The 24,936-nt window shown below is 47.3% G+C and overlaps 2 protein-coding genes across 4 annotated transcripts in view; one reads left to right on the forward strand and one right to left on the reverse strand.

Annotated features, from left to right (window-relative positions):
* The window catches only part of ROPN1L (rhophilin associated tail protein 1 like), a 52,443-nt gene extending 50,575 nt beyond the window's left edge, over positions 1-1,868 (reverse strand). The window contains exon 1 of the mRNA XM_048509214.1: positions 1,679-1,868. The gene's annotated coding sequence lies outside the window, so the exon portion shown is untranslated. The remainder of the gene's footprint in view (positions 1-1,678) is intronic.
* Positions 1,869-3,479: 1,611 nt separating this feature from the next.
* Positions 3,480-24,596, forward strand: PARP11 (poly(ADP-ribose) polymerase family member 11). 3 transcript variants are annotated; one of them, XM_048509652.1, is made up of 9 exons: positions 3,480-3,659; positions 3,690-3,792; positions 4,869-4,994; positions 6,313-6,433; positions 8,864-8,939; positions 10,230-10,302; positions 21,113-21,243; positions 22,319-22,448; positions 23,662-23,867. In XM_048509652.1, exons 3-9 carry the CDS (start codon positions 4,872-4,874, stop codon positions 23,770-23,772), a joined length of 765 nt encoding a protein of 254 aa, XP_048365609.1. In that variant the 5' UTR covers positions 3,480-3,659; positions 3,690-3,792; positions 4,869-4,871; the 3' UTR covers positions 23,773-23,867. The 3 variants fall into 3 exon arrangements, with proteins under 3 accessions (XP_048365609.1, XP_048365608.1, XP_048365607.1); XM_048509650.1 differs by lacking the exons at positions 3,480-3,659; positions 3,690-3,792 and adding an exon at positions 4,329-4,636 and having other exon boundaries at positions 23,662-23,874; XM_048509651.1 differs by lacking the exon at positions 22,319-22,448 and having other exon boundaries at positions 3,497-3,792; positions 23,662-24,596.
* The last annotated feature ends 340 nt before the right edge of the window (positions 24,597-24,936 follow it).

Here is a 24,936-nt window from a genome sequence, read left to right on the forward strand (position 1 = left end):
AACAATTTATTTTTAAGAGTTTCTGTCCATGTAATGGTGCACTAAACAGAAAGGCCAGACATGCTGGACTTTCATAAACTGTGTGAGTTGTTTCAGTACCTTTCCTGAACCAAATGAAAGGTTCACTTGGTACAGAACTGTCTCCAGTTGCACAGCATGACACTATTATTTTAAAAATATTTTTATTAATTTTGTACTTATATATACATACACACAGAAAAAAGCAAATAACCAGAAAGCATAACTAACAATTAAACAAATAAAACAGTAGAATAGATCTTAATATTCCATAACCTATTAAAATTATTTAATTTTAAATTTGATGAGAGCTTTTTATTGCTTATCGAACATTCTGTTCTTTGATAATTTAATTAGTACCCGCTGGTATATTTAAATTTAACAATTACTTATTAACTGTCAAACTTTCAAAAGTTATTGATTCAGCCACATATTTAAAATATATTCCCATTTCTCATCAAACTCACACAGAAGACCAAAGTAGAAGACAGGGTTGAACTTACATATAACTTCTGGTCTTCAAGTCTGCTGTGCATTTTGCTACCACCTGCCCAGCTTGCAGTTCTCACAGAATCAAGGGCCATCAAGTCCAACACCTGGCCATGCAGGAATACACAGTCAAAGCACCCTTGACAGATGGCCATCCAGTCTCTGTTTAAAAACCTCCATTACCCTCTGAGATGCCTAAGCTGTTCCTCCGGGCATGATATCCAGACCTCCAACTATTTTAGTTGTCCTCCTCTGGACCTGTTCCAGCTTGTCAATATCCTTCTTCAATTTCAGTGCCCAGAACTGGACAAAGTATTCCAGGAGAAGTCTGACCAATACAGAAAAGAGATGTGCTACTACTACATCTCTCGATCTAGAGAAGAAGCGTTTGGACTTATAGCCCTCCTTTCTCTCTTGCTAGGGGCTTACAATCTCTTTTCTCATCCCCCCCCCCCAACAAACACCCTCTGATGTGGGTGGGGCTGCGAACTGTGACTAGCCCAAGATCACCCAACTGGCATGTTGTGGCATGCACAAGCTAATGTGGTTCACCAAATAAGCCACCACAGCTGAAGTGGCAGAGTGGGGAATCAAAACCAGTTCTCCAGATTAGAGTGCATCTGCTCTTAACCACTACACCACGCTGGCTCTAGACACTATACTCCTATTGATGCAGTTTAGAATTGCACTGGCTTTCTTGGCTTCCAGGCTTTAAGTCATGGAGCTGTTCACAGGTGTAATCATTTCTGGACACCATTTCTGTGTAGCAGACTTCCGTCTGTGAGACACCTCTGACGATGCCGGCCACAGATGCAGGCCAAACGTTAGGAACAAGATCCACCAGACCACGGCCACACAGCCCCTCGGAAAACCCACCAGAACCAGTTGAATCCGGCCGTGAAGACCTTCGACAATAACTTTGGACTAGCCATTTTCTTTCAAACGCTGCCCCCCTCCCCTCGCGCGCTACTTTATAGGGCTGGCGGGAGCATAAAACAGGGTGGGGGGGGCCAAACAGATCCACCCGCCCTCCTCCTCCAAGGGACCGTGATCCGCAACACGAGAAAAACCACCCCCTCCCGCCCCGCCCGCCGTCATGACGGCCAAACTGCAAAGAAAGCAGGAAGGGAGACCCTCCAGGCGAAGACGGGGGGGGGGGGGGGCGTGCTACCTCTCTTCTCGGCGGCCTCCTCGCCGGACAGACGACGCTGCTCGGCCCAACGGGCAGTTACGTTGCCCCAGCAACAGAGCCGCGCGTCCCGGCGCACGCGTAGTGTCTCATCCCCGCCCAGCCAAGGAACAGCCGCCTCCTGGGACGCAGCCAACATCCGGGCACTGCAGTGCAGGGCGGGGAGCCGATCGGCAGGCGAAGAAAAAGAGCAGGGCGGGGGCAGCCCCCGGAAGCGGATGGGCGTCAGCCAGGCCTTTCCTGCTCTTCCCCCCCTCACGTGAGGCTGAACCCGAGGCAAGCCTGGGAGGAGCCTCGACTGACTCACCCCGGAACCTGCCCTGGCTTACCACAGTGGTGGAAAAACCTGGTTGCAAAGCACGGATCCTCATGGCACAAGCTAATGCGGTCACCCCAGTGACAGCATCAATTCACATTAAATCCATGGACACACAGCTACAGTGCAGAAACACGGTTCCTCATGGAGCCTGAGTTTTGCAGTATATTGCCCCAAATTTACCATCAATTCACATATCATGTCCATAATCACAGACTGCACCACAAACGCGCATATTGCGGTATCATGAACTAGCCCCCACTTCCCCCGACATGGTTCTGAAGCATGGATGCACATGGATTGGCAGGGTTTTTGCAGTGGGTCACTTCAAACTCACCATCCAAGCACATTCATTAATGTTAATGCCATTTCCTGGGAAATGCTACTTTGCTGGTTATGTGGGTCTCCTAGTGGACGCTGATAAGATGTGTGAGGTCCGATACATTTTGGAGGAGTCCATTAAACTATCCTAGGGATCAAAGTACTTATTTCCTATTTTGCACCATGGTATATAAATTCATGCAGCCCCACGTGTTTTATGAAGCAGTGGAACCTGGATTTTTGGTACACAGTCTGTGGCTGTGGGCATGATACCTGATTTAAGGGTGGGATTGGAGTGACCCAACGCAACAGTCCCGAGGATGCCACATTTGTGCTACATCACTGAGCCGCAGTGTCATGATTTTTGCAGCGCAGTCTGTGTCTCTGTGTTGGAATTATGCAGCGTCTGTCACAACACAGTTATAAAAGAGTTAAATGTAAATAAATTGCCGAAGTCACTGTTTATGACCTGACCTATTGGTTAGTCAGATAGCCACTGCTTACATGCTCGTGAGCCCATACATCTGAAGCTATAAAGTGAACTCTGTTTCTTTGTTTGAGCAGACAGGACACCAGACAGGAGGCACACAACATCATGTGAGACAGCAGATAGGTCGAAAGGTGTAGCCAAAGGTGCAGCAATGTAGACATGCAACAGGAAAGAAAGGACTTCTTATTTTGTCTCCTTTAACATAAAATGCCTCTGAGAATCTGTCTCTTCTGCTCTAGTAATCAATGCCTATATATTCATCACCTCCTTGAAACATGCCATGAGTTGTGAATTGAGGAGGGTGACTATGGGGCCCCCGGTGCTGAAACCGGGAAGAGCCGCCCCAGATCCGCGCGGGGCCGCGGTGGATGGAGCCCATCGCGTGTCTGCGGCGTGGGTGCCCCGCCGTCTGCTTCCGTTGTGGCGGCCTGAGCCGCGGGCAGATCACTGCTCCGGAGACGAGGCTTTGCGCGGCTGCTGCAGCCCCGCGGGGGTCGGATCCATCGCGGGGCTTCTTCCTGGCGGGCGGGCGGGCGGGCGGGCGGTGGTGCGTGGCGCTTGGGCCTGCCGGCCTGCCTGCCTGCCAGGGGTCGCCGCGAGCCCGGCCTGTTCCCGCGCCTGGCCGAAGCCGCCTCCTGGCCCCGCCCGGGTGTCCGTTTAGCGGCCGAAGTCTGCGGGCGGGCGGAGGGAGGGAGGGAGGGAGCGGGCGGCTTCTGTTCCCCTCTCGGAGCGAAGGCTCGGCGGCCGGACTCCGGCTCGGCCTCCTCCTCCTCCTCCTCCTCACGCGCAGCGGCCCCGATCCCCTTTCCCCGACGCCGTGACGCGGCGGGGGGGGGGAGGAGGAGGAGGGCGGGGAAAGGGGGCCTTCGCTGGAGGCCTCGCGGAGGAGCGCAGAGGAGAAGCCGCGCCTGGGCGCTGCGGGGGCGGGGGCTGTCCCCCGTGCCGCTCCCTGCCCTGACCGGCGCCCAGGTAAGGCCGCCGCCGCCACCCCCGCCAAGCGGGCAGGGAGGGAGCGGCTCCTTTGCCGGGAAGAGCCGCTGGAGCGTCGTCGGAGTCGCGCGGCCGCTTCTCGCAGTTTCCCGGCCGTGTGGAGCGGCGCCTCTGCTGGCCCGCGTGGTCTGTCCGGGGCACCTGAGGAGCCCCCGCGTCAGGCAGCAGAAGCGCCGCGCCCCCGCCCCGCCCATGGAAATTGCCCCTCTCTGCCGCCCCGCCCCGCCCCGCCCCCCCCCAGGGCCCCGCAGGTCTCAGGGGGGAGTCCCGGCCCCCCTGCTGGAATCCTCTGGGTTGGGAGGCGCCCGCAGCATCCCCCGCGGGGCCTTTCTGCACGCGGGACTGGCGCGCTCCCCCTCCTGCTCCTCCTCCCGCCAGCGCCCAACTCCGGCGCTTCGTCGCCGGCTGCGCTGCTGGTTCTTGGCGAGGCTCCTCCTGGAAGGCCCCGCCCCCCGCCGCCTTGAGCTGCCCACGCTGGGGGTTGTTGCGATGGCAACAAGGGGGGCGCCGCCGGCATCTCCCGTGCAGTTGCTCCAGTCCGAGCCCTTTGCAGTCAATGCACTTGAACGGGAATAACTTTTGATAGGATTGCAGCGCTAGTCACGTTAGGGGAGAGGTAGAAGGCAGACAGCGATGGTGCGGTTGCGTCTGCATCAAGTTCTTCCCGCGCTTCTGACCGCAGCTAGTTCAGCTTCCCCTCAGTTTGGGTTTGCTGGGATGTTCAGTTATCTTGTCTCTGGCTTCTGTGGCTTGGACATTGGAACTCTACCGTGAAATTTGAAGGGAAGAAAAGGAACTTGACCGTGGATCGGGGTTTTGAAAGGTGGCCTGTCATTCTTTGGAATGTGTAGCTTAGTGGTTGTGCCTTGTCGATACCGGGATAAAATATATGAAAAGAGTTCATATCTGCCTTTCTGTGGCACAGGTCATCAGGGCTACGTAGTAATTTTACCTTGCTTTCTTAACTTAGAAGATATTAAAATGTTTAAAGTTGCAGATAAGTAGAAGCTTTATTAGATCAGAATTATATTCATGAATTGTTCTTACTATTTCAGGACATGTTTCAAGGAGGTGATGACTTCTCTCAAAATGGAGCAGGTCAACTTGAAGAAATGGATACATCTGACACACAGTGGGGATGGTTTTACTTGGCTGAATGTGGGAAATGGCATATGTTTGAGGTGCTTATTTAAATATATAAATACAATATTCCATCAACATTTGTTATCTTAGCCTTTCAATTTATCACTATTCCCCTTTTGCAGATGGGAAAGTGAGGCTAAAATCTTGTCTGAAGCAAACAGTGTAGTAGTCAGTCCAGTTTGTCACTGATTGTCTGCTTAGCAGAGAGCCACAGCCAGCTCAAGGTCTCTGTGATGAATAGTACTGGAATCCGGTTCTCCTGAGGCTGTTAAGCTTCTCTTCATAGTTTCTGAGCATGCATGTAAATGTGTTAATAGTTACAGGATTTTAAGTATAAAGTAGTCTGTAGTAGATATGAGGAATCCAGGTTTGTCATTGTAGCAACCACAGTTTTGCCATCGGGCCTTTCAGCAAAGCAAATGTTAACATGGTGTGGGTTTCAAAGTGTATTCTCCACAGAGAGCAGCACCAGAGTTGCCGTTCCAGGCAGGAAACCTGGGTGCTTTATTGAGTCATTGATCAACCAAAGTACATGGCTGCTGGTGACTTGCATTCAGCATGGAAGGTCACAGGTTGTATGGACTTCTAACCCATGGCAATTTTAAGGAAACATTTGAATCCCGATTACCTGTATCTGAATGGTTAGATTTTATTTTCCATCAAGTCACAGCTGACTTATGATGATCTCTCGTGGGGTTTTCAAGGCAGGAGATGTTCAGAGGTGGTTTGCAATTGCCTGCTGCTGTGTTTCAGCCCTGGACTTCCTGGGTGGTCTCGCATCCAAATTTTAGCTTCTGAAGCCCAGTGAGTTCGGGCTAGCCTGAGCGACTCACGCCAGGGAGTGCTTGAATACCTTCATCAAACTTAGGCTTTGAGCAAGATATCCAGTTGTCGGGGACGGCTTTTTTAGGGTCCATTACTGCATTCCCCCACTGCTTCCCTTTGCATTTGTTTCCATGTATTTCCAGTTTAGTTTCTATGCGCTTGTTAATTTCATTTTCTCCATGTCACATCAGTTCTTATCACACAAATATAGTGTTAAATAATTTATCCAAACTGTTTAATCAAATTTAGGTTAGGGAGATGAGTTTTCTGTGTAGTAGTTGCAGGACGTGACTGGCACAGCGAATATATGGCAGCACTGGAGTCAAACTCCTCTCTGTTCTCAAGAAGGGGTCACGAGTGAGTGTCTCTGTCTCTCCTCTGCAGAGGGCAGCACCACTGCCCTGCCCCACAAGGTTTTTGTAAGAAGTAACGTGATAATGCTATGTGTAAATATTATAATATTATTATAATGCTAAATATTAAATGCCTAGTACAAAATCTTTCCGCATGTGCAATCTGCTTATTTTGAAGACTGATTCCAGCACTCACTGTTCAGTTAGCACAGAAGACATTGAAAGGAGCTTCAGAATGAATCCAGAGGACTCTGTTGGCTTCACTACTGCAAAATTTAACTACAGATTAGACTTTTCAGGTATATGTCTGTCTGCTTATACCATTACAGGTGTCTCATGATAAAATCTGCAATCCTTGTTGTGAGAAGTTGGCAGCAACCAGCAACCAGAAGCTAAATCAAAACTGGCATGGATTCCGGGCGGGGGCGGGCAACGTCTATTTGGTGCTGGGACCCTTGATTTGGTGTTTGTGACCGGTAACATAGCTAAGTCTTTTGCTGTAGCTGATGAAAGCACTTTATCTTGTTTTCCTTTACTTGAAAATTGAATTACTATCTTAAGAAGGAACACAAAAGTTTATTTCTCTCTATTACCTGGAAAAGTTTTAAACATTTATTTCTATGTTTATACCGAGCCTTTATTCTCCAGTTAAGAGCAATGCATTTCCGGAACCGTTCTTTCCTCTCTTTCATCTTCCTAGCCACCCAGGGCTTGTTTCAGGGCAGCCAAGTCAAACTGGGGCCCCTTTCCTCTTGGTTCACTTGTCTTCTTTAACCGTGCCTCCTTGCACTCTGATTGTTTCTCTGTTAACTACACCCTCTTCCATTTCAGGTGGCTTACTCAGATAAAGAGAATCATATAAAATATTGCTTTCTTGCTTGCATGAAAATCTCAGAAAATTGTTGCTCTGGGTACAGGCACAATGTAACACCTTGGCTTTCAGTGGAAAACTGGTAGACTGCTACTAATTTTGTACAAATAATGTGTACAAATAATGTGGAAAAGAGCTCATGCTTTTCAAGTGGAATCTTATTACCATTCCACAGAAGCAATCCAAGCCACTTCTATTCCCTCATCAGTTCCATTCTGATTCATAAGACATTTATGCCTGAGAAATAATTTCCTCCATCCAGTATGATAAAGTTGTCTGGTACTTTTTATTGTAGACACATCTGCCATTCTAACTGTTAATCTTTATATTATTATTCCTGTTCTGTCTGTTACACTCTGAGCGATGCCCTGGCAGCAGAACCTTGCATCATTGTAGAGGCAGCATGGTGTTCTGTTCCCCTCTTGGTTATGAGACACAGCTGGTCACATCAATATGAGCTCCTACAGCTCCAACCAACCAAGACAGCAGACTGCGTTCTTGCAGGGGGCAGACGGGAATGATAAGAGGGGCTCTGCAGTGAGAAGGGAGAATTGGTGGCAACTGCCAGCTTAGTCTCGATCCGAACGATAAAAACCACACAAATTGTGGACTCTGAGCCTCACATAAATTATGACTTAAAATATTGTACATGCTTTCAGGGTCACAAGAACTCTTTATCACTCTAGATATTAGAAAATATAAACAGGTCAGAAGTGGAAAAGAAGAAGAGTTTGAATTTAGACCCTACATCCCTTTCCTGTCAGGAGTCTCAAAGCAGCTTAGAAATGTCCTCTCCCCACAACAGACATTTTGTGAGGTAGGTGGGGTTGAGGGAGTTCTGAAAGAACTGAGTAGCGCGAGGTTAACCAGCAGGGAAACAAATCCAGCTCACCAGATAAGAGTCTGCCACTCATGACGAGTGGGGAATCAAACCTGGTTCTCCAGATTAGAGTCTGCTGCTCTTAATTGCTACACCACACTGGCTAGATGTTTCAGGTTATGAATTTTAGGATCGTCTTGTGCCTTCATTCCTGTGTTAATGCAGGCAGGTAAGCAGATATAAAATGCCCTTGATATCAGGTTGCTTCTAGTTCCTGTGACCAAAGAAAAACAAATGATGCTTCTCCCTTGAAATTAAAAAGGCCAGCAATTTTCCAGGTATTTTAGACACTGAGCAAGATTGACAGATCCTTGCAGGATGAGAGACAAGAGCAAAGGGTTCATTTAGTTATTGTATCAAGAATTTTGAAAGTAAATGTAAGGATGCACGAGGTTTACAGTCAAAGCCAAACTGGATAATTCTACCTCTGGTGACTAGTTCAAGATTACCCATGGTAGAGTCGGAATTCAGACCTGCATTTCCCACATCCTTGTTGAGGCTTTAACTGCTACACAACACTGTTACAGTGAAACTGCAGTGAACATGAAAAGGTGTAGACTAGTGAGTGGGAGAGGAGTGAATAAGTGGCACAACGCGTCCAGCAACTTAAGAGTGTCGTCTGCTAGTCCTGCACTGGTCCTAATGAAGCTGAGCAAGTGCTTGGGTAAAAGACTAGCTGCCAGCTGCCCTGCATTCTTGGGAGGAAAGGAAAGGCACGTCTTGGTCTAGGGAAGGCCAGAGTAGAGCAAAGCTTTGATGACAGTAAGCTGGTAACAAACTGAAATGGAGTGTTTTTTATTCTGTTCCTTAATGCTTCATCTGTCTTGTGGCAGCAGTTAAATTCAAAGAGATCAGCACAGTTTAGCTTTAACGGACTGAACTGATATCTATATTAATTCGGGGTAATAATTTCGGTGTAGAAAAGCTGTAGTTGTGATCTGTTGTCCAAACCTTGACTAACTTTGATTTGATATACAGGGATGAAACAAACTAACCTAACAACTGGAAAACAGCGTCCCATAAAACGAGCTCCGTTTTCTATCACTGCTTTCAGGTAGGAAGTAAAGGTGAATTTAGCTTTCCTGTTCTGCAAATTTACTTGTCTGGAGTCCTCCCGTACTAATGTTGATGGCAGTTTTTCCTTATTGAAGTACAAAATATAGCTGGCCTGGTGAAATGGGACTTCATAGTTGGGTATGACAAGATCATGCTTGGTATAGTGCCAGATGGAGGATTCAGATGAGGACACCATGCAGTGTTTTAATACAATTTATAAAATATCTGAAAAAATGACCGTATTTATCTTTTATTTTGCACCACTGAAAATACAATTAAACTGACACTTTAACAAATTAATAAATTTATTCCAGCATAAACTTTTGTGAGTTCAAACTCACTTAATCAGATGCATAATCTCTGATTTACAAAAAACTTGTGCTGAAATAAATTCTTTAGTAGACTGTGTAGGGAGTCACTAGACTTCTGTTTAATTTTGTTGAAGCATATTAACATGGCTTCCCCTCTGAAGTTATTACCACTGAAACCATTTCACTAGTTTCAAAGTCTAAAGTCTACTTCTCACCTCAGGGCACACACTCTCTTATTCCAGTCCCATTCAGCGGGAGATGAATAAGAGCACACCGTCTTACTTGATTCACTCCATCCTTAGATTGTTATGCAATCAAGCAAAGGAGCGTCACCTCAAAAGGCTAAGTCAATAAGACTGGCAAATTTAATGGGATTTGTGCTTGAATCCCTGGATGAACTACATGAATAGTTTCAGTCTTTCCAGACCTGATTTTGGAAAAACAGGGTAGACTGTCTTTCCTTTCCAGTATGTTTTGGGCACTTCTCTGAGTATTCAAGGTTGCCACATCTGGGCACTCTGCTGTAGTCCTTCCCACTTCCTCCCCCCCCCCAGCCCCCATCTTGTACCCTGCACCATTGTGTTCTGAGTCCTGAAGCATACACAGCCAGTTGTGTTGGCTGGGCACCTGGAGACCGCTGTGCTGCTGGGAAGCCATGCTCGTAGGGAAGGGAGGGCCTTGCATGGCTTCTGGCTGACACTTGTGCACCACCCGGTGGGTCCTGGTGGATTTGTAAACTGGAGCTTTGCCTTTTGTGGGAACTAGTTATTGTGTTCTTACTGATCTTTTTTCCTGAAAAAATGTAAATAGTTTAAAAATGCAATTCTGAGGATGTTTTAACAACTCTTACATATAGCCTTCATAATAGTGAGTAGAGCTTCTGTGGAGATTAAATTTGGTCTTTAAAGTCTGTGCAGAATTGAAGAGGAATGTGAAACTGGAAGTGACTGTGCTTATTTTTTCTTTTGTATTTAAAGTTATGTCTGTGAAAACCAGTCTATCCCCATTCCTTCACATTGGGAGAATGTAAACTCTGAAGAAGCTTACCAGGTAAGACTTCAGCAGAATCTACTGAGTATTTCAGCCCTCCTGGAGTTCTTGTGGGTGAGTTCACTGAACCTGCTGCGTGTCCAGTGATTTGGTGGAACTCCCAGAAGCTGGCTTTCCTCCACAGAGCAGACTGCTCAACAGAGTGACAGCAGGTTGGAAGAGCAGAAGAAGGACAGTTTGGATTTATACCCCAATTTTCTTTCCTGTAAGGAGTCTCAAAGCAGCTTACAAACTTCCCTTCCTCTCCCACAACAGACACTTTGTGAGATAAGTGGGGCTGAGAGAGTTTGGAGAGAACTGGGAGTAGCTTAAGGTCACCCAGCAGGCTTCATGTGTGGGAGCAGGGGGGAAATCAACTTCAACATTTACGAGTCTGCCACTGGTGGAGGAGTGGGGAACCAAATGTGGTTCTCCAGATTAGAGTCCACCATTCTTAACTACTTCGCCCCGCTGGCACAGAGCAGCTTGGTAGAGCTCCTGGAAACTTGCTTTCCTTGGTGGAGTTGACTGTTTCAACAAAGAACCAGTCGTTTACTGCATGGAGCACCCAGGAGCTTGCTTTCTTTACCTGACATTATCAGGCACTTTGTCGAGCAAAAACACCTGGGCTTTTGCATGTTTCACAGCCTTTTTTGTGGTCCAAATGATGTATTGTCAGGCAGTGGTTGGTGCATTCCTTGTGCCTGAGTGCACAGAGTGCAAATGATCAGGCCCATCAGCCGATCCAACTGGTGTATCAGTTTATCACAAGGCTTTTTCAGCAAAGGCTACAAGCAGGCTTCCCATTTCCTGAACTCTTCTTGGACAGTGTTGCGCTGGGGCCAAATGGCACCCAAAGGCAAAAACCCCTCCGGGCGCCCTCCCAATGCAGAGCCCCGCTCTAATGCGTGCCCGGCTTCTAGGCAGGAAATAGGGGCTGCCCAAGCAGTCTGGCAACTTCCTGGACTCCTGTCCCCCAGCCGCAAAGATCTTCTCCTACCTGTCCAGCTTAGCTGCTGCCTCGTGATCCCTTCCGTCCCTTGGCCCCACCCACGTCTTCCTGTTCAGCTTCCTCTCTCTTTTTGGCCCCCTCCGATGATGTAGGAAGGGGCAGGGCCAAGGGACAGAGGCTGAAGACAGACAACAAGACTGCTGAGGCAGCAGGTCAGGAGAACAACAAGGGCGGGGAGGCAGCAGGGAGGCGGTCAGCTGCTGGCACGATGGCACTGATCAGCCGGCAGCCGGCAGCACACAGAACTTGGCTTTGGTGGGGGCCAGTTTTGGGGGGGCGATTGGGCGCCCCCCATGTGACCAAATAATTAGCGCCCTGCGACATGGGTGGCCCCATGTCGCCATAACCGGTACGCCTCTGGACTTGGGTCTGTCTCGATAACTGTAATAATGGTCAAGTTTACCTTACCTCTTGTACTCAAGCTCTCTTAACTGAGGCATTGAGTACGTTTGATTCGCTTGAGAGACTGTTTAAGAGCCTGCCTTGTTGTCTGTACAACATACCAGCAGGGCATTGACGTATAGGTTCCTTCCATTGCCCCAACTGGTGGAGTGTCAGAGTGGGTAAAGATAGGATGTGTTTATTGAATTGTGATGAGTTTGTTTTAGTGGGGTTTAGCTATGGCTTATTATTTAAAGGCTCTATTCAATCTATTCAATCCCAAGCAAAGGTGGGTCCTCACTAGAGCTAGGTGTAGTTCTTTCCCGTCAGCCTGTCCTGTCCGCACAAGGGCGCTTTTCAAGGACCCCTTTATAAGCCTGGGTTTGCTCTTATTGCACCAATACTCCCGAGACGATGCTGCACATTTTATTTGACAGTCCTAAATATTCTGATTTTAGATCTGCTTTTCATTGTATTATCCCTCCTTTGCTAAGGTATTCCACACCTAATCTTTGGGCTTTTTTTCTGTTAAATAAAACTCATCCATGATACTGGAGACAGTTTTAGATTTCTTGGGAGAGGTTCAGATATGTTGAGATGCTGTGTTTCAGATCCCTGCACTGATTCTTTGCTTACCATTTTGTTTGTTTTTGTTAATGCCTAATAAAGGTCTATGATGATGATGATGATGATGATGATGATGATGATGAATTGCCTGGATTTTGGCCCAGAATCCCTCCAGTGGTAAATGTGAGGGAGAGATCTGGAACACTGACTGTTGAGGAGTGCAGTGTCACCCACCAAGTTGTTGATGGAAGGGGATCATAGTTCAAACTGGCAGGCCTGGGAGATGCTCAGGCATACTTACGTTTGGGAGATATGACTGTGGGAAGAGAGATGGTAGGAGAAGGGGGCAGAGATATGGGCCCTGTCCGCACAAGTCACGTAAAACTTTTTGAAAAAAATTTCAACCCTTTGTTCATACTCACCCCCTCAAAATGTTTCATGCCTGCCTCGAGGATTTTTCCCCCTCTCTTTTTTGGCTATTTGTAGAACCAGTGCTTTGAAGACTCGTTGCATGGATTCTCTGTTGCTGTGTGTAATCAATCCTTTGAAGATTTAACTAAGAAATTTTAAAAACTCACCAAACTGATGAAAATAAAGAGGTGAGGAGGAACAGAGTGAGCTCAGGAATATGATTAATTGACGTCGAGGGAAAGTTGGGCCACAGAACAGAGGTGTTGAAAACACAGTTGGAAAGATAAAATGTTTTAAATATGTCCACACAGCAAAGGAAGATGTTTTGGAAACATCTCTCACAAAATAATTGTTGTAAAAGGGTTTTCAGATAAAATGTTTCCAAGCTGGAAATAAAACGCTTGTATCGTAAGCTGGGAGCAACGCAGAACTCTACAGAGGACATGTTTTATTTCCTGTCTCAAAATGTTTTAAAAGATTTCTGCGGAAAGAGCCACAATTATGCTTGGTCTCCTTCCAGTCTGTGGCCCATCCCAAGATACAATGGTGGTGTCAATCCCCTCTCCATCACGGTTGTGGTACAGTGAATAATATAATGATGCAAATTTATTTTGCAGCGTAAGTTGTAGCCCTGACATGTATTTGAGAGGGTGAAACCTTGAAAGAACTTTCTCCGATTTCCTCGGTCCCGTACCAGGGGTAGAAGGAGGTGGTAGTGCTTGTTTGGGGGTCTATCTCCTTCACAGCAATCCCTACACCAGAGATCAGCAGCTCTGGCAGTGTGGGACACTGAGCAGAGTTTGGCTATCCCTCGCTTACCAGCAGACCCCCTGCCGAGCTTAATGGAAATGGTCTTAGAGGGGCACTTGAGGACCCCCAGACTGATAGTGCCTCTTCCCTTACATTGGTTTCGGACCTGGTGCCATCCATGGCGACACTCGAGGCTCTCACAAATTGTATCAGATCCTTCTCATCAAGCAGGCCACCCGCCAGGTTTGATATTTGCCATGGGCAAAGTCCAGCCTCTAATCCATTGCTGGATCATTTCACTGTGAAGGCCAGTCTAAGCATTCAGCTTCCTCCTGCATAAGTGCTGAGTGTAGTTATGCTCACCCACATAGGCTTATGTTTTCCAGAATGCTCTTTAGGAACTGATACCCCCAATGATTCCTTAAATGTGCTGAAGAATGACTGTCATAGCTGCTTTTTGGAAGCTAGCAAAATTATTGCTCCCTGATTTCCTTTTCGCCCCCACTTCAGTTTGACCCGTGGTATACCACGGAGCCTACAAAGATGAAATGCGTTCTTAGAGTTCTCATGAAATGAGTGCAAGCCTGTAGTGCACTCATAATGAAGCTACAAGAGCATCTTATAGGACATTCATGAGATCCTATGAGGTGGCAATGAAGGCTGCTAAAAATATTATTATGCGGCCTCCACTTTGTCCCTAAATTCACACCGGGCACAATTATTTAAGGTAATTCGGTCCCTTATATCCCTTACTGAGGGTCATCAAAGTGCTAGTAATTCGCCATTATCTGTTAGGCCCTTGCTGGCTTTTTCATGGCTTTTATTGAACTCCCCACTACTTGCAATATAGGTAGTGAACTAGAGGCCCCTTGGGCGTCTTCAGGTGCAGTATGAGAGCATTTCGGCTGGTCTCCCAGACCAATGTAGACAGGGTTCTGTTAGCCACTTGTTTCCTCAACCTGTGCTCATCCTGCTAGTTAAGAGCAGCCCAGAGGTGTTACAAGCTTCCCTAGAAGTCATTATCTGACCCTGACTTCAAGGATTTTTTTGGGAATACTGAAGGGGCCGTGGTGAAGCCAGTCTTGAAAAAATAATTGGCTCTAGTTGATCCAAACAACTGTTGCCCAGTATCACATTTGTCATTCCTAAGGTAGTTGAAAGAGCGGTAGCAGAACAGCTGCAAACCTTCTTGGAGGACACATCAGCTCTGGATCCATTTCAGTCCTGCTTCTGGCCTGGCCATGGGATGGAGACTGTGCTGGTTGCTCTGGCAGATGATCTCTGTAGACAGCTGGATCAAAGCAGAGCTGTGTTGCTCACTTTTCTTGATCTCTGAGCTGTTGACCCCTACCCCACCTCTCCAGTGTTGGAGTCCTTCAAAGAACTCATTTCCCTCTTGGGGAGAGGATTTCAACACCCTGCCCTTGGTGTGTGGAGTCCCACAAAGAGCTATTCTCTCTGCAATGCTTTTAAACATCTGTGCTTTGAACTTCAGGAGAACAGCCTGAAATGCTCTTGCCCAGCTAATCATGAGTTTAAGACTATGATTGAAGTCTATAAAATTATGCATGGGGTAGAAAATGTTGACAGAGATAAATTTTTCTCTCTTTCTCACAATACTGGAACCATGGGGCATTCATTGAAAATGCTGGGGGGAAGAATTAGGACTAATAAAAGGAAACACTTCTTCACACAACATGTGATTGGTGTTTGGAATATGCTGCCACAGAAGGTGGTGATGGCCACTAACCTGGATAGCTTTAAAAAGGGCTTGGACAGATTTATGGAGAAGAAGTTGATCTATGGCTACCAATCTTGACCCTCCTTGATCTCAGATTGCAAATGCTTTAGCAGACCAGGTGCTCAGGAGCAGCAGCAGCAGAAGGCCATTGCTTTCACATCCTGCATATGAGCTTCCAAAGGCACCTGGTGGGCCACTGTGAGTAGCAGAGTGCTGGACTAGATGGACTCTGGTCTGATCCGGCAGGCTAGTTCTTATGTTCTTACGTTCTTATGCTAACAACACATTGATGACACCCGGCTATGTCTGATCATACCAGTAGATGGCCAGCCAGAGATCATCCCAGAAAATGTGACTATGTGTCTGGGGGCTATGATGACATGCTAAAAGCAGAGCCATCTGAAACTGAACGACGGAGATCCTGTGGCTTGGGGGAAGGTGCTCAAATTGGGGATTTCAGCTTCCCACTCTGGATGGAATTCAGCTGAAGCCAGCTCTCTTCATCAGGAGATTGGGAGCGATTCTGGATGCCTCCTTCTCTTTAGAGGCCCAGTTTACGCAGTCAGCCAGGTTGGCATTTTTCTAGCTGCAGTAGGCTTGTCAGTTGACCCCATACCAGACCCAGACCCACCAAACCACAGTGGGATCTACGCAGGGCTACCCCTGCAACTGCTCTGAGGATTAAAACTGCTCCTGAATGCAGCACTGTGAGGACCTCCATATAGTGCCCATGTAACACTGGTGCTCTGCCAGCTGCACTGGCTACAGATTGAATTCCAGATCAGATTCAAGGTGCTGGCTTTCATAGAATCATAGAGTTGGAACAGCCACCGAGTGAGATCCCTGTCAAAGAAGTTGCAGCCTGGCCCTAGCTTTTTCTTCCAGGAAGGGGTCTTCGAAACAGCGGCAGAGTGAGATCATAAAGTGGTCAAAATCATGAAGTTCGGGGGAGTCCTCCTCGAAGAGGTCCACCAGCCAGGCCGCTGCCTCTGCTGCCTCTCCCTCGAGGAGAGCTCCACTGTCATACACCTGTTTGGCACTGTTGGCATACTCACCATCCATTATGCACAGGTAGGCTTCCACTTGCACGAGGAAGTAGGACAGGTTCTCGGGGTCCCCACTGAACGTGGCCTTCAGTTCCCTTCTCCTCGGTCTCGGGGCTGGAGGTGCTGGTCCTGCTGGGACCACTCCTCCTCCAGCAGGCACTGCACCCCCAGCGCCTCTGCCTACAGCGCCTGCTTGGGCAGGGGTTTGGCTGGTGGCGGTTCTTGGCCCTGCAGGGGGGCCATCAGATCGGTCATCTGGCGTTGCATGGCCTGCATCTCGAGTCGCATCTGGTCGCATTCCTGCTGAAGGTTCTCCTTTTCCCTCTGAAGGGCTTCGGTTTCACGGCACCATCGTCCAAAAAAAGGGAGGGGCTTGGCTGATTGTCCCGAAACTGCTTCAAAGGGGGTCTGTCCCATTCTGCTATGCACTGCATTATTATAGGCGTATTCAGCATATGACAACAAATCGAATCAGTTATCTTTATGGTAATTACTGTAGCAGCTAAGATACTGTTCCAGGGTCTGCTTAGTGTGTTCCAAATGACCGTCAAATTCAGTGTGATAAGCCGAAGATAAAACTTGCTTTGCCCTCAGGAGTGTTAGGAACGCCCTTTAGAACTTTGAGACAAACTGACTGCCCCTACCCGAAATTATTTTGTCCAAGGCAGAGTGCAGGTGGTAGATATGCTGGATGAACATTTTGGCCAGTTCGAGGGCACTTGGAATGGACGAACAGGGAATAAAATGCGCCTGTTTGGAGAACAAATCCACTACCACCCAAATTACATTTTTACCATGGTGTTAGTGTCTGTTACTCCAGACATCAAATGAGACTCAAGAAGGTTCTGCGTTGCCATCAGGTCAGCCATCTGGTGCTGCATGGCTTTCATCTTGTGGTGCATCTGGTTGTGCTCCTACTGAAGTTCATCCTTTTCCCTCTGGAGCGCGTTGGCCTCGCGCCACCATCGTCTGGTCTCTCAGTTTCGGCCATGTTCAAATTGGAAACCCCACTGGTTGCCCACCTTAAGGGCCCCCTCGCGCTCTTGATCCCATTGTCCCAGGTGGGGCCCGTCAGTCCCAGCCACGAGTCACGGGGTCCCATCCAAAACCCCAGCCAGGGTTTCTAGGCCACAATCTGGGGCAGGGGTGACGTTGTCCCTCTAGGGTGGCGGTGGATGGTCCCATTGTTGGTGTCCAACCCACTGTCAGAGGGAATGTGGTTCCTTTTCGACCCAGCCATACTGCGAGTAGGTCTGGTCATAGAAAAGGGGATCCAGAAGTTTCGACTAAATGTTAGGGTCTGTTACTCCGGTCATCAAACGAGACTCAAGAAGGTTTCAAGAGCTTTATTGGAACCATGTCAGTCCAGAGCTCAGATAGCTGGAACTAAAGTTTGGTTCAACCCATAACCCCCCACCCCATCCTCACATTCCCATAATGTCAGCATTATAAAGGATGGTGGGAACAGAAGCATTGTTTACCGAAGGCGGTTCACTCCTTTGGACGAAGACAGATAAGATTAAACGTTTAAGCTCTATTGACTAGTTTCACGTGAGTAGGGGGAGGCCTTCTTTGCCTCGAGCTATGATAATGGCTGGGCCAGTTGTGGCCTTGATGTGGACGTACAAGCTGCCAGGCTGAGAATGGCACAGGCCTGACACATGGCTGGCAGGCAGATCAGTGACAAAATCCGTAGCAATAACCTTCCAAGGACCACTGGGGGCTGGAATCGGGTGTAGAAGACCTTGTGGTTTTCCAGGACTACCTTTAGCCATGGCACATGTGGAAGAACACCTAACATAGGCATCTATATCTTTGTGCATAGTTTGCCACCAGAATTGATGCCTAAGGAGGTGGAGAGTTTTTACAAAGCCAAAGTGTCCAGCTGCTTTGGAATCATGCCCCTGCTGGATGATTGCACTGCGAAGAGAAGGCAGTACAAAAAGCAGGTCACCCTTCCACCACAGTCCCGCATGTAAGCTCAAGGAATCGCCCCCCCTCTTCTGGTGGAACGAGCTGTTTACCCGTCTCCCAGAAGGCAGACAAGTTCGAAATGAGGGCAGACCACCAGGATTCTGTTGGGTGCGTCACAGAGGTGGGCCTGTGACTGGGTAGTTACCGTTAAGCTCAACTGGGAGGAGGAAAGGACAGTTTGAGGGGCTCTTATCTCCACCCCCATCGACATCCCATCTGGAAGGTGGGAAAGTGCAGCCACGAAATGGTTGGATTTGCCTGGTAAGAAATGAATGGTGAAGTTGAAACGAGAGAAAAAATCAGCCCAACAGAGTTGTTTGGCTGTTAGTCTACCAGGAGTACTAAGCGCAGCCAAATTTTTATGATCAGTCCAGACTTCAAAAGGGCGCTAAGCACCTTCTAATCAGTGCCTCCAAGTATACAGAGCCTGTTTGATTGCATCCATCTCTTTATCTCCCACAGTCCAATTTACCTCAGAGCCTGTAAATTTTTTAGAGAGGTAGGCACAGGGATGCAATTTATTGTCCACCATTTATCGTCTCTGCAGTAGGGCTGCCCCGAAAGTTTTGTACGAGGCATCTACATGTACAACGAAGGGCAGAGAGGGGCCAGCATGTTTGAGAATGGGTTCAGAGGTGAATGCTCATTTGAGAGCTTCAAAAGCAGTTTGGCAAGTTGCAGTCCGCCCGAGGGGTGTTCCAGGTTGAGTGGCCGCTGCGCCCCTCCCTTTGGTGCGAAGCAAGTCTGTGAGGGGCTGAGCGAGTTCAGCTAAGTTAGGAAAAAATCTTGGTAGAAGTTGGCAAAGCCTAAAAAAGATTGCAGTTGCTTTCTGGCAGCCAGAGGTGGCCACTGCAAAACATCCTGAACCTTAGAGGGATCCATTTCTAAACTGTCTGCTGAGACTCTATAGCCCAGAAAATCCTATTTCTTTTGATGAAATGCACACTTAGATAATTTAATGAATAAAGAGTTCTTTTAAAGTCTTTTCAACACCTCCTGCACCAACTGTACATGGTATTCCTCATCCTGGGATTAGATGAAAATGTCATCTAAATACACCACAACTCCTTTAAACAACAAATCCTGAAGCACATCATTGATGAGGCTCATAAATACCCGGGGGCTCTACTTAACTAGAAGGGCGTTACTTGATATTCAAATTGACCATAGCGGGTGTTAAAAGGCATTCAATGTTCAAAGCCTTCCGCTGTTCTAACATGGTAATATGCTTCCCTCAGCTCCACTTTGGTGAAAATGCACCCCTTGGTCAGAGGAAGGGGGTATTTGTTACAAGTGAAAATCGCATTGAGACCACGATAATCAGTACACAAGCGGAGAGATCCATCTTTTTTCCTAACAAACAATACTGGAGCAGCATAATTGCTAGTAGCTTTCCTGATAAACTTCTGAGCTAATTTTTTATCCAGGAATTCACGAAGGGCGAAGTCCTCTGCTGGGCTCATGGGGTATAGCCGCCCCTTGGGAAGCTTAGCTTCAGGAACCAGCTCAATTTTACAGTCTGTTTTGCGATATGGAGTCAAGGAATCACATTCTTTTTCCTCAAATACCCAGCTTAGATCTCGGTACGCCAAGGGAATCCTGAGTGAAGGACCTGATTGGCATTCGAAAGAAGCGGCCACCCCCTCTTCCCTTAGCGGAATATCCAGCGAGGGAGGGCTGGAGTGTACATGACTTCCACGAGGCGGGCCAGTGAACCACACAATCTGATCCGCCCATTTAATGGTTGGATCTTGTTCCACCAGCCATGGCATTCCCAGAATTACTGGGTATTTGGCAACATTGGCAATTATGAAACTAGAGCGTTCCCAGTGTTGGGCGCATTGAATTAATACTTTTTCTGGTTTGAAAGCAGCAGGAGGTCCCTCCCATGGGACAAGTTCTGGCTAAACTGGATGGGTCTACGAAGGGGGATTGGAGTAAGACCTAAGTGCCCCACCACACTGGGATGCATTAGGCAATGGGAACATCCTGAGTCAACCAGAACCTGAATCATCATTCTGGTCCCCTTAGGGGAATTGGTGACAATCATGGGTAAGACCCAGGGGTCCCTTGTCTTCACTCACCTGCTCAGTTGCTCCTGGAGACGGAGACGGGCCATAGGCGTCTGCTACACATCCACCGGACTCAGGAGGATGGAATCAGCCTCAGAACCACTTTGGAAGCTCCCTTCTTTGGCTTGTTATATTTCAGGGCACTAGGTCAACCGTGGCTGAGGTGGTCCTGTGACCGCTGGTTTGGTAGGACAAGTGGCAGCCAAATGCCCACTATCCCCGCAGTAAAGGCAAAGACCCAAGTGTGCTGAATTTCTCCTACTGTATCTTCTGTTTCATTTTCCCCTGGATGAGCACTGTTTCCTTTTTGACCTGAAAAGGTTTGGGACCATTGTATCTTTGGGACCTCCTTAAATATCCCAAGGAGAGCATTATGCTCATCAAACTCCAGCTTGTTAGTGATTCCTGGCCTTACATACATCCAGTTGTCCTCAACCAGAATCCTGAGGGATTTAACTCAGTTCCACCAGGCATGTAGGACAGAGATGTTCCACCAGGCATACGATTGAGGGCATCAGCAGTTGGAAATTATATGGTGGCCTCGCTTTCCTCCTCCCCTTTTCCCTGGAGCTGGTGATTGGATCCCTCCTGGTCTTGATATTATATGGCTGCCCGCTTAAATCATCTCCCAGATAGGTTTGTGATATATTTGCCAACTGTAAGAATTGTATTTTACAAGATTTTATTGAAATTTATGATTTTTATGATTTTAAACTTGAATTATACACATTTATATTATTCTATATTGTATATGATGTAAGCCACCTTGAGCCCTGTTTGCTGGGGCAGGGCAGAGTATGAATAAAATTTTCTTCTTCTGTGTTGGAAAGAACAGTTAAGGAACCTTGGCAGAGATTTGCTGATGTCTCTCTTTCAGTTTATTCCTTTGCAAAAGCAGACAAACGAGTATAAAGAAGTTGCTAGTCACTTTGGGGAAACAATGGAAGGCAGTCGAATAAAAAGAATACAGAGAATTCAGAATCTAGACTTGTGGGAATTTTTTTGCAGGTAAGGACATTGTTTTGCATTTTCTACTTTAACAAAACCTATTAGTATTTATATTTGTCTAGTTTTTCAGGCATAAAAAGCATTTTCAGTAAATTGGTGAGTTGTATGTTGCCCAAATAACACTCTCATAAATGCATACCTACTATTTATGAGTCTCCTCCCCCACCTCCCTGATTACATAATTGAAGGAGACATCTGAGGGGGGACATGATTGAAGTCTATAAAATTACGCTTGGGGTAGAAAATGTCAACAGAGAGAAATTTTTCTCTTTCTCACAAGAACCAGGGGGCATATATTGAAAATGCTGGGGGGGGGGGGGGGGATTAGGACTAATAAAAGGAAACATTTCTTCACGCAACGCATGATTGGTGTTTGGAATATGTTGCCACAGGAGATGGTGATGGCCACTAGCCTGAATAGCTTTAAAAGGGGCTTGGACAGATTTATGGAGAAGTCAATCTATGGCTACCAATCTTGATCCTCCTTAGCAGACTTGGTGCTCGGGAGCAGCAGCAGCAGAAGGCCATTGCTTTCACATCCTGCATGTGAGTTCCCAAAGGCATCTGGTGGGCCACTGCGAGTAGCAGAGTGCTGGACTAGATGGACTCTGGTCTGATCCAGCAGGCTCTTTCTTATGTTCTTAAGGTGACACAATGGAATGTCCTTGTGCTATGTATTGGGGAAATGCTATTTTTGAGGATGTCACATAGCTTCTTTAATGAAGTAGTGTTGGGCAGGTGTGGCATGGGTGACATGCTGGTGGCTTATAGCTTGGGACTGGACCAGTGGCTCAGTGCAAGAAGACAAAACCATTTGATGTGACAGGTTATAGCAACTGCACAGAGAGAGCACAACATTTCACATTGGCTTCTTGAGGGAACAGGTAGCTGAGACTTTGGCTGGATTTTCTCATGTTGAAGAAATATTGCAGGTCTCACATAGTCCCCTGAAGAAGTCTTCTGGCAAAAAGCGTAGGGGATTTTAATGGGCAAGACATATTTTACCTGACGTCACTTGCTTTGTTTGTTATCTTTTCATGATTGGTATGACCTTTATGTTTTCTCCTTGCCTTAGTAACACAGGACAGATTGACACCACTGCCACTCCTCTAGGATATTGCTTTAGTGCAGCTGGCCAAGCAGTCCTGTGGTCTTTCTACACCCATGATGTCCTGGTGCCAGCAGCAAAGCCACCAGGGGGCGAGGTGTGTGTGCAACGCACTGGGCGCACCGATTCTGTTCACCTGGGGGCGGAAAAATCCCCCTACCCCCTACCCCTACCCCCCACGGCACCCCCCCCCATGGCGCACCCCCCACTTACTTTTAGGAATGGAACATCCCAGAGAAGAAGCCTGCCTGCGTTGTAGTTCCCACCAGGCCCAGGCAACGCAGGCAGGCTTCTTCGGCCTGCTCCTTTCCTAAAAGTAAGTGGAATAAAGTGCCGCGGGGGGCAGGGGCGTTGCGAGGGGGGGCGAAAAAGCCAGAGTGTGCACCGGGTGCACTCTGGGCTAGCTACGCCTCTGCCTGGTGCGGCTGTAGGATGCTAATTATTCTGCCTAGGAGAAATAACAGAATAAAATTATTTTGAAAACAGGGACCATAAAAACTGCCTGTCAATCTCAGAATGGCATGCTGACAACACCCTTTGTAGATGGAAAGGGCCAGTCCACACCCAGTGACATAACCATGCCCAACCACGCCTGTGCACACATAGCAGAACATGGTTGCTGTAGTGCTACACATCATACTCAACTGTACAAAGGATTGTGAGGCCCTCAGTAGAAGTCCTTCAAGCACCATCATACAGGACTCCAGGCAAATGGGGTCCAAGTCTCCTTCTGAAAATGGTTTCCCATTTGATAGATAGACTAACTGGAAAGGAAAGGAAAACATGCATTTTAGAAGTGTACAAGGGAAGGATCCAGTGGTGGGATTCAGCAGGTTCGCAGCACTTCAGCAGAACCAGTTGTTAAAATGGTGCTTGTAAACAACCAGTTGTTAAATTATTTGATTCCCACCACTGGAACCGGTTGTTAAATTATTTTAATCCCACCACTTGAAGGATCTGCAAGAACTTGCAGCGGCATCTCATTTTCTCCTCTCCTCGCTGTTTACTTTTTCCCAATCTCCCCTTTTCCTGCTCTCTTCTCCCTTTCCCCCGTATCAGCAACCTGCTTTTATCCTCACCCCTGGCAGCCTCTCCCTGGGAAAGATCTTGCTGAGGTGTAACACTGCTGGGTGGCAGAGCAGGCTCAGTTGTACAGTGGGAAACCAACCAGAACTTAGAAAGGACACCTCATCTGCTCTTGCATTCTCCCCCCACCCCGTTTCCTCTTTCCCTCCTCCCCATAATCCCCACATTTTCAGATTATTTGCTTCCCTCACCAATCAACTTTTCTCTCCTCGTATTTTTTTAAGGCTTTCATGGCTGGAATCACCAGGATGTTGTGGGTTATCTGGGTTGCAGGATCTGATTGCTCAGTGGCTGCTGCCAGGGTCTGGCACTGGAAAGGGTCTGCCTTTTACTGACAGAAACAAAGGCCAAATGGCTGACAATACTGTATACTTGCCTAGCAACAGCCAGTAAGAGCATTAGCTTCTTAAAGGTAATAGTCAGCTCTATTGTTTTGGGGGCTTTTAACCCTGCTATGTAAAACAAACAAGTTTTTCTGCCCACCTGGGGCATTTTTCAAGTTTGTAGAAAGATCCATCTTGTCTTTCTTCGTTCCAGTCTCTGGATTTAAGTATTTGGCTGTGTTGAGAATTCGATCTATTGATGATGATTATTACATTGGAATTACATCATAATTTGCAAGCATGAGAGACAGCAGTAGTGGTTTGAGACTGAGATCTAGCACTCTGAGCCACAAACAAAGCCTTGCCAACTTCACAGAGTTGTTGTGAATGTGAAAGAAAAGGATAATGATGTAAGCTGCAATTAGGGGAAAGGTGGGGTATAAATAAAGTAGACGATACAAACATTTTAACTCCCTCCAGATTCCCCCATCATGGTTCCCAAACAGGTTTCCCAAAAAGTTACTTTGTCCCTTGTCTTTTATCCAAAGTTCTCATTTCTCATATCACTAATTTTCGCCACAGCAAAATCTATAAAAAATCAAAATAGGAGGCTGACAAGAAATATATTTAGGAGGATAGAGCCTGTCACACTCCAAATCATATAGTCTGCATGGTTGCACATGGTTGATCTTGGGAATGGTGAGCTCTGGGGAGCCTGTGCCTTCCCTTCCTGGAATGCAACCACCCAGACAGTCAAGGACCCCCCAGAGCTCCCTCACAGTTTTGTTCCATTCTGAAGACAATCTACAGCATTGGCGGTGGACAGTTCTGTCAAGTTGCACCTGATGTGTGGCAGTTCCATAGGGTTTTCAGAGTAAGAGATGAACAGAGGTGGTTTGCCACTATTTGCCTCTGCCTAGCAATGCTGGAATTCCTTGATGGTCTCCCATCCAAGTACTAAGCAGGGTCGACCGACCCTTCTTAGTTTCTGAGATCTTACAAGATTAGGATAGCTTGGGACATCCAGATCATTAGATGGTAATACTTAATGATATACTTAATATGTTACCTTGTTAAAGAGTTGAGTGTTTTCACTGTTATTTAGTTTATCTTAACATTGAGACATGCTGGTGTCCTTCTGCCTGAGAAGAACATAAGAGGAACCTTCTTGATCAT

This window comes from Sphaerodactylus townsendi, linkage group LG10 (genome assembly GCF_021028975.2).
Source record: "Sphaerodactylus townsendi isolate TG3544 linkage group LG10, MPM_Stown_v2.3, whole genome shotgun sequence".
NCBI classification, from domain to species: domain Eukaryota; kingdom Metazoa; phylum Chordata; class Lepidosauria; order Squamata; family Sphaerodactylidae; genus Sphaerodactylus; species Sphaerodactylus townsendi.

Excerpts from the sequence above, each read along its gene's own strand:
- PARP11 (XM_048509652.1), top strand. The coding sequence starts at position 4,872 with ATGTTTCAAGGAGGTGATGACTTCTCTCAAAATGGAGCAGGTCAACTT. Across the intron at positions 4,995-6,312 it reads GGAAATGGCATATGTTTGAG|ACTGATTCCAGCACTCACTG; the intron begins GTGCTTATTTAA and ends CTTATTTTGAAG. Across the intron at positions 10,303-21,112 it reads ACTCTGAAGAAGCTTACCAG|TTTATTCCTTTGCAAAAGCA; the intron begins GTAAGACTTCAG and ends TCTCTCTTTCAG.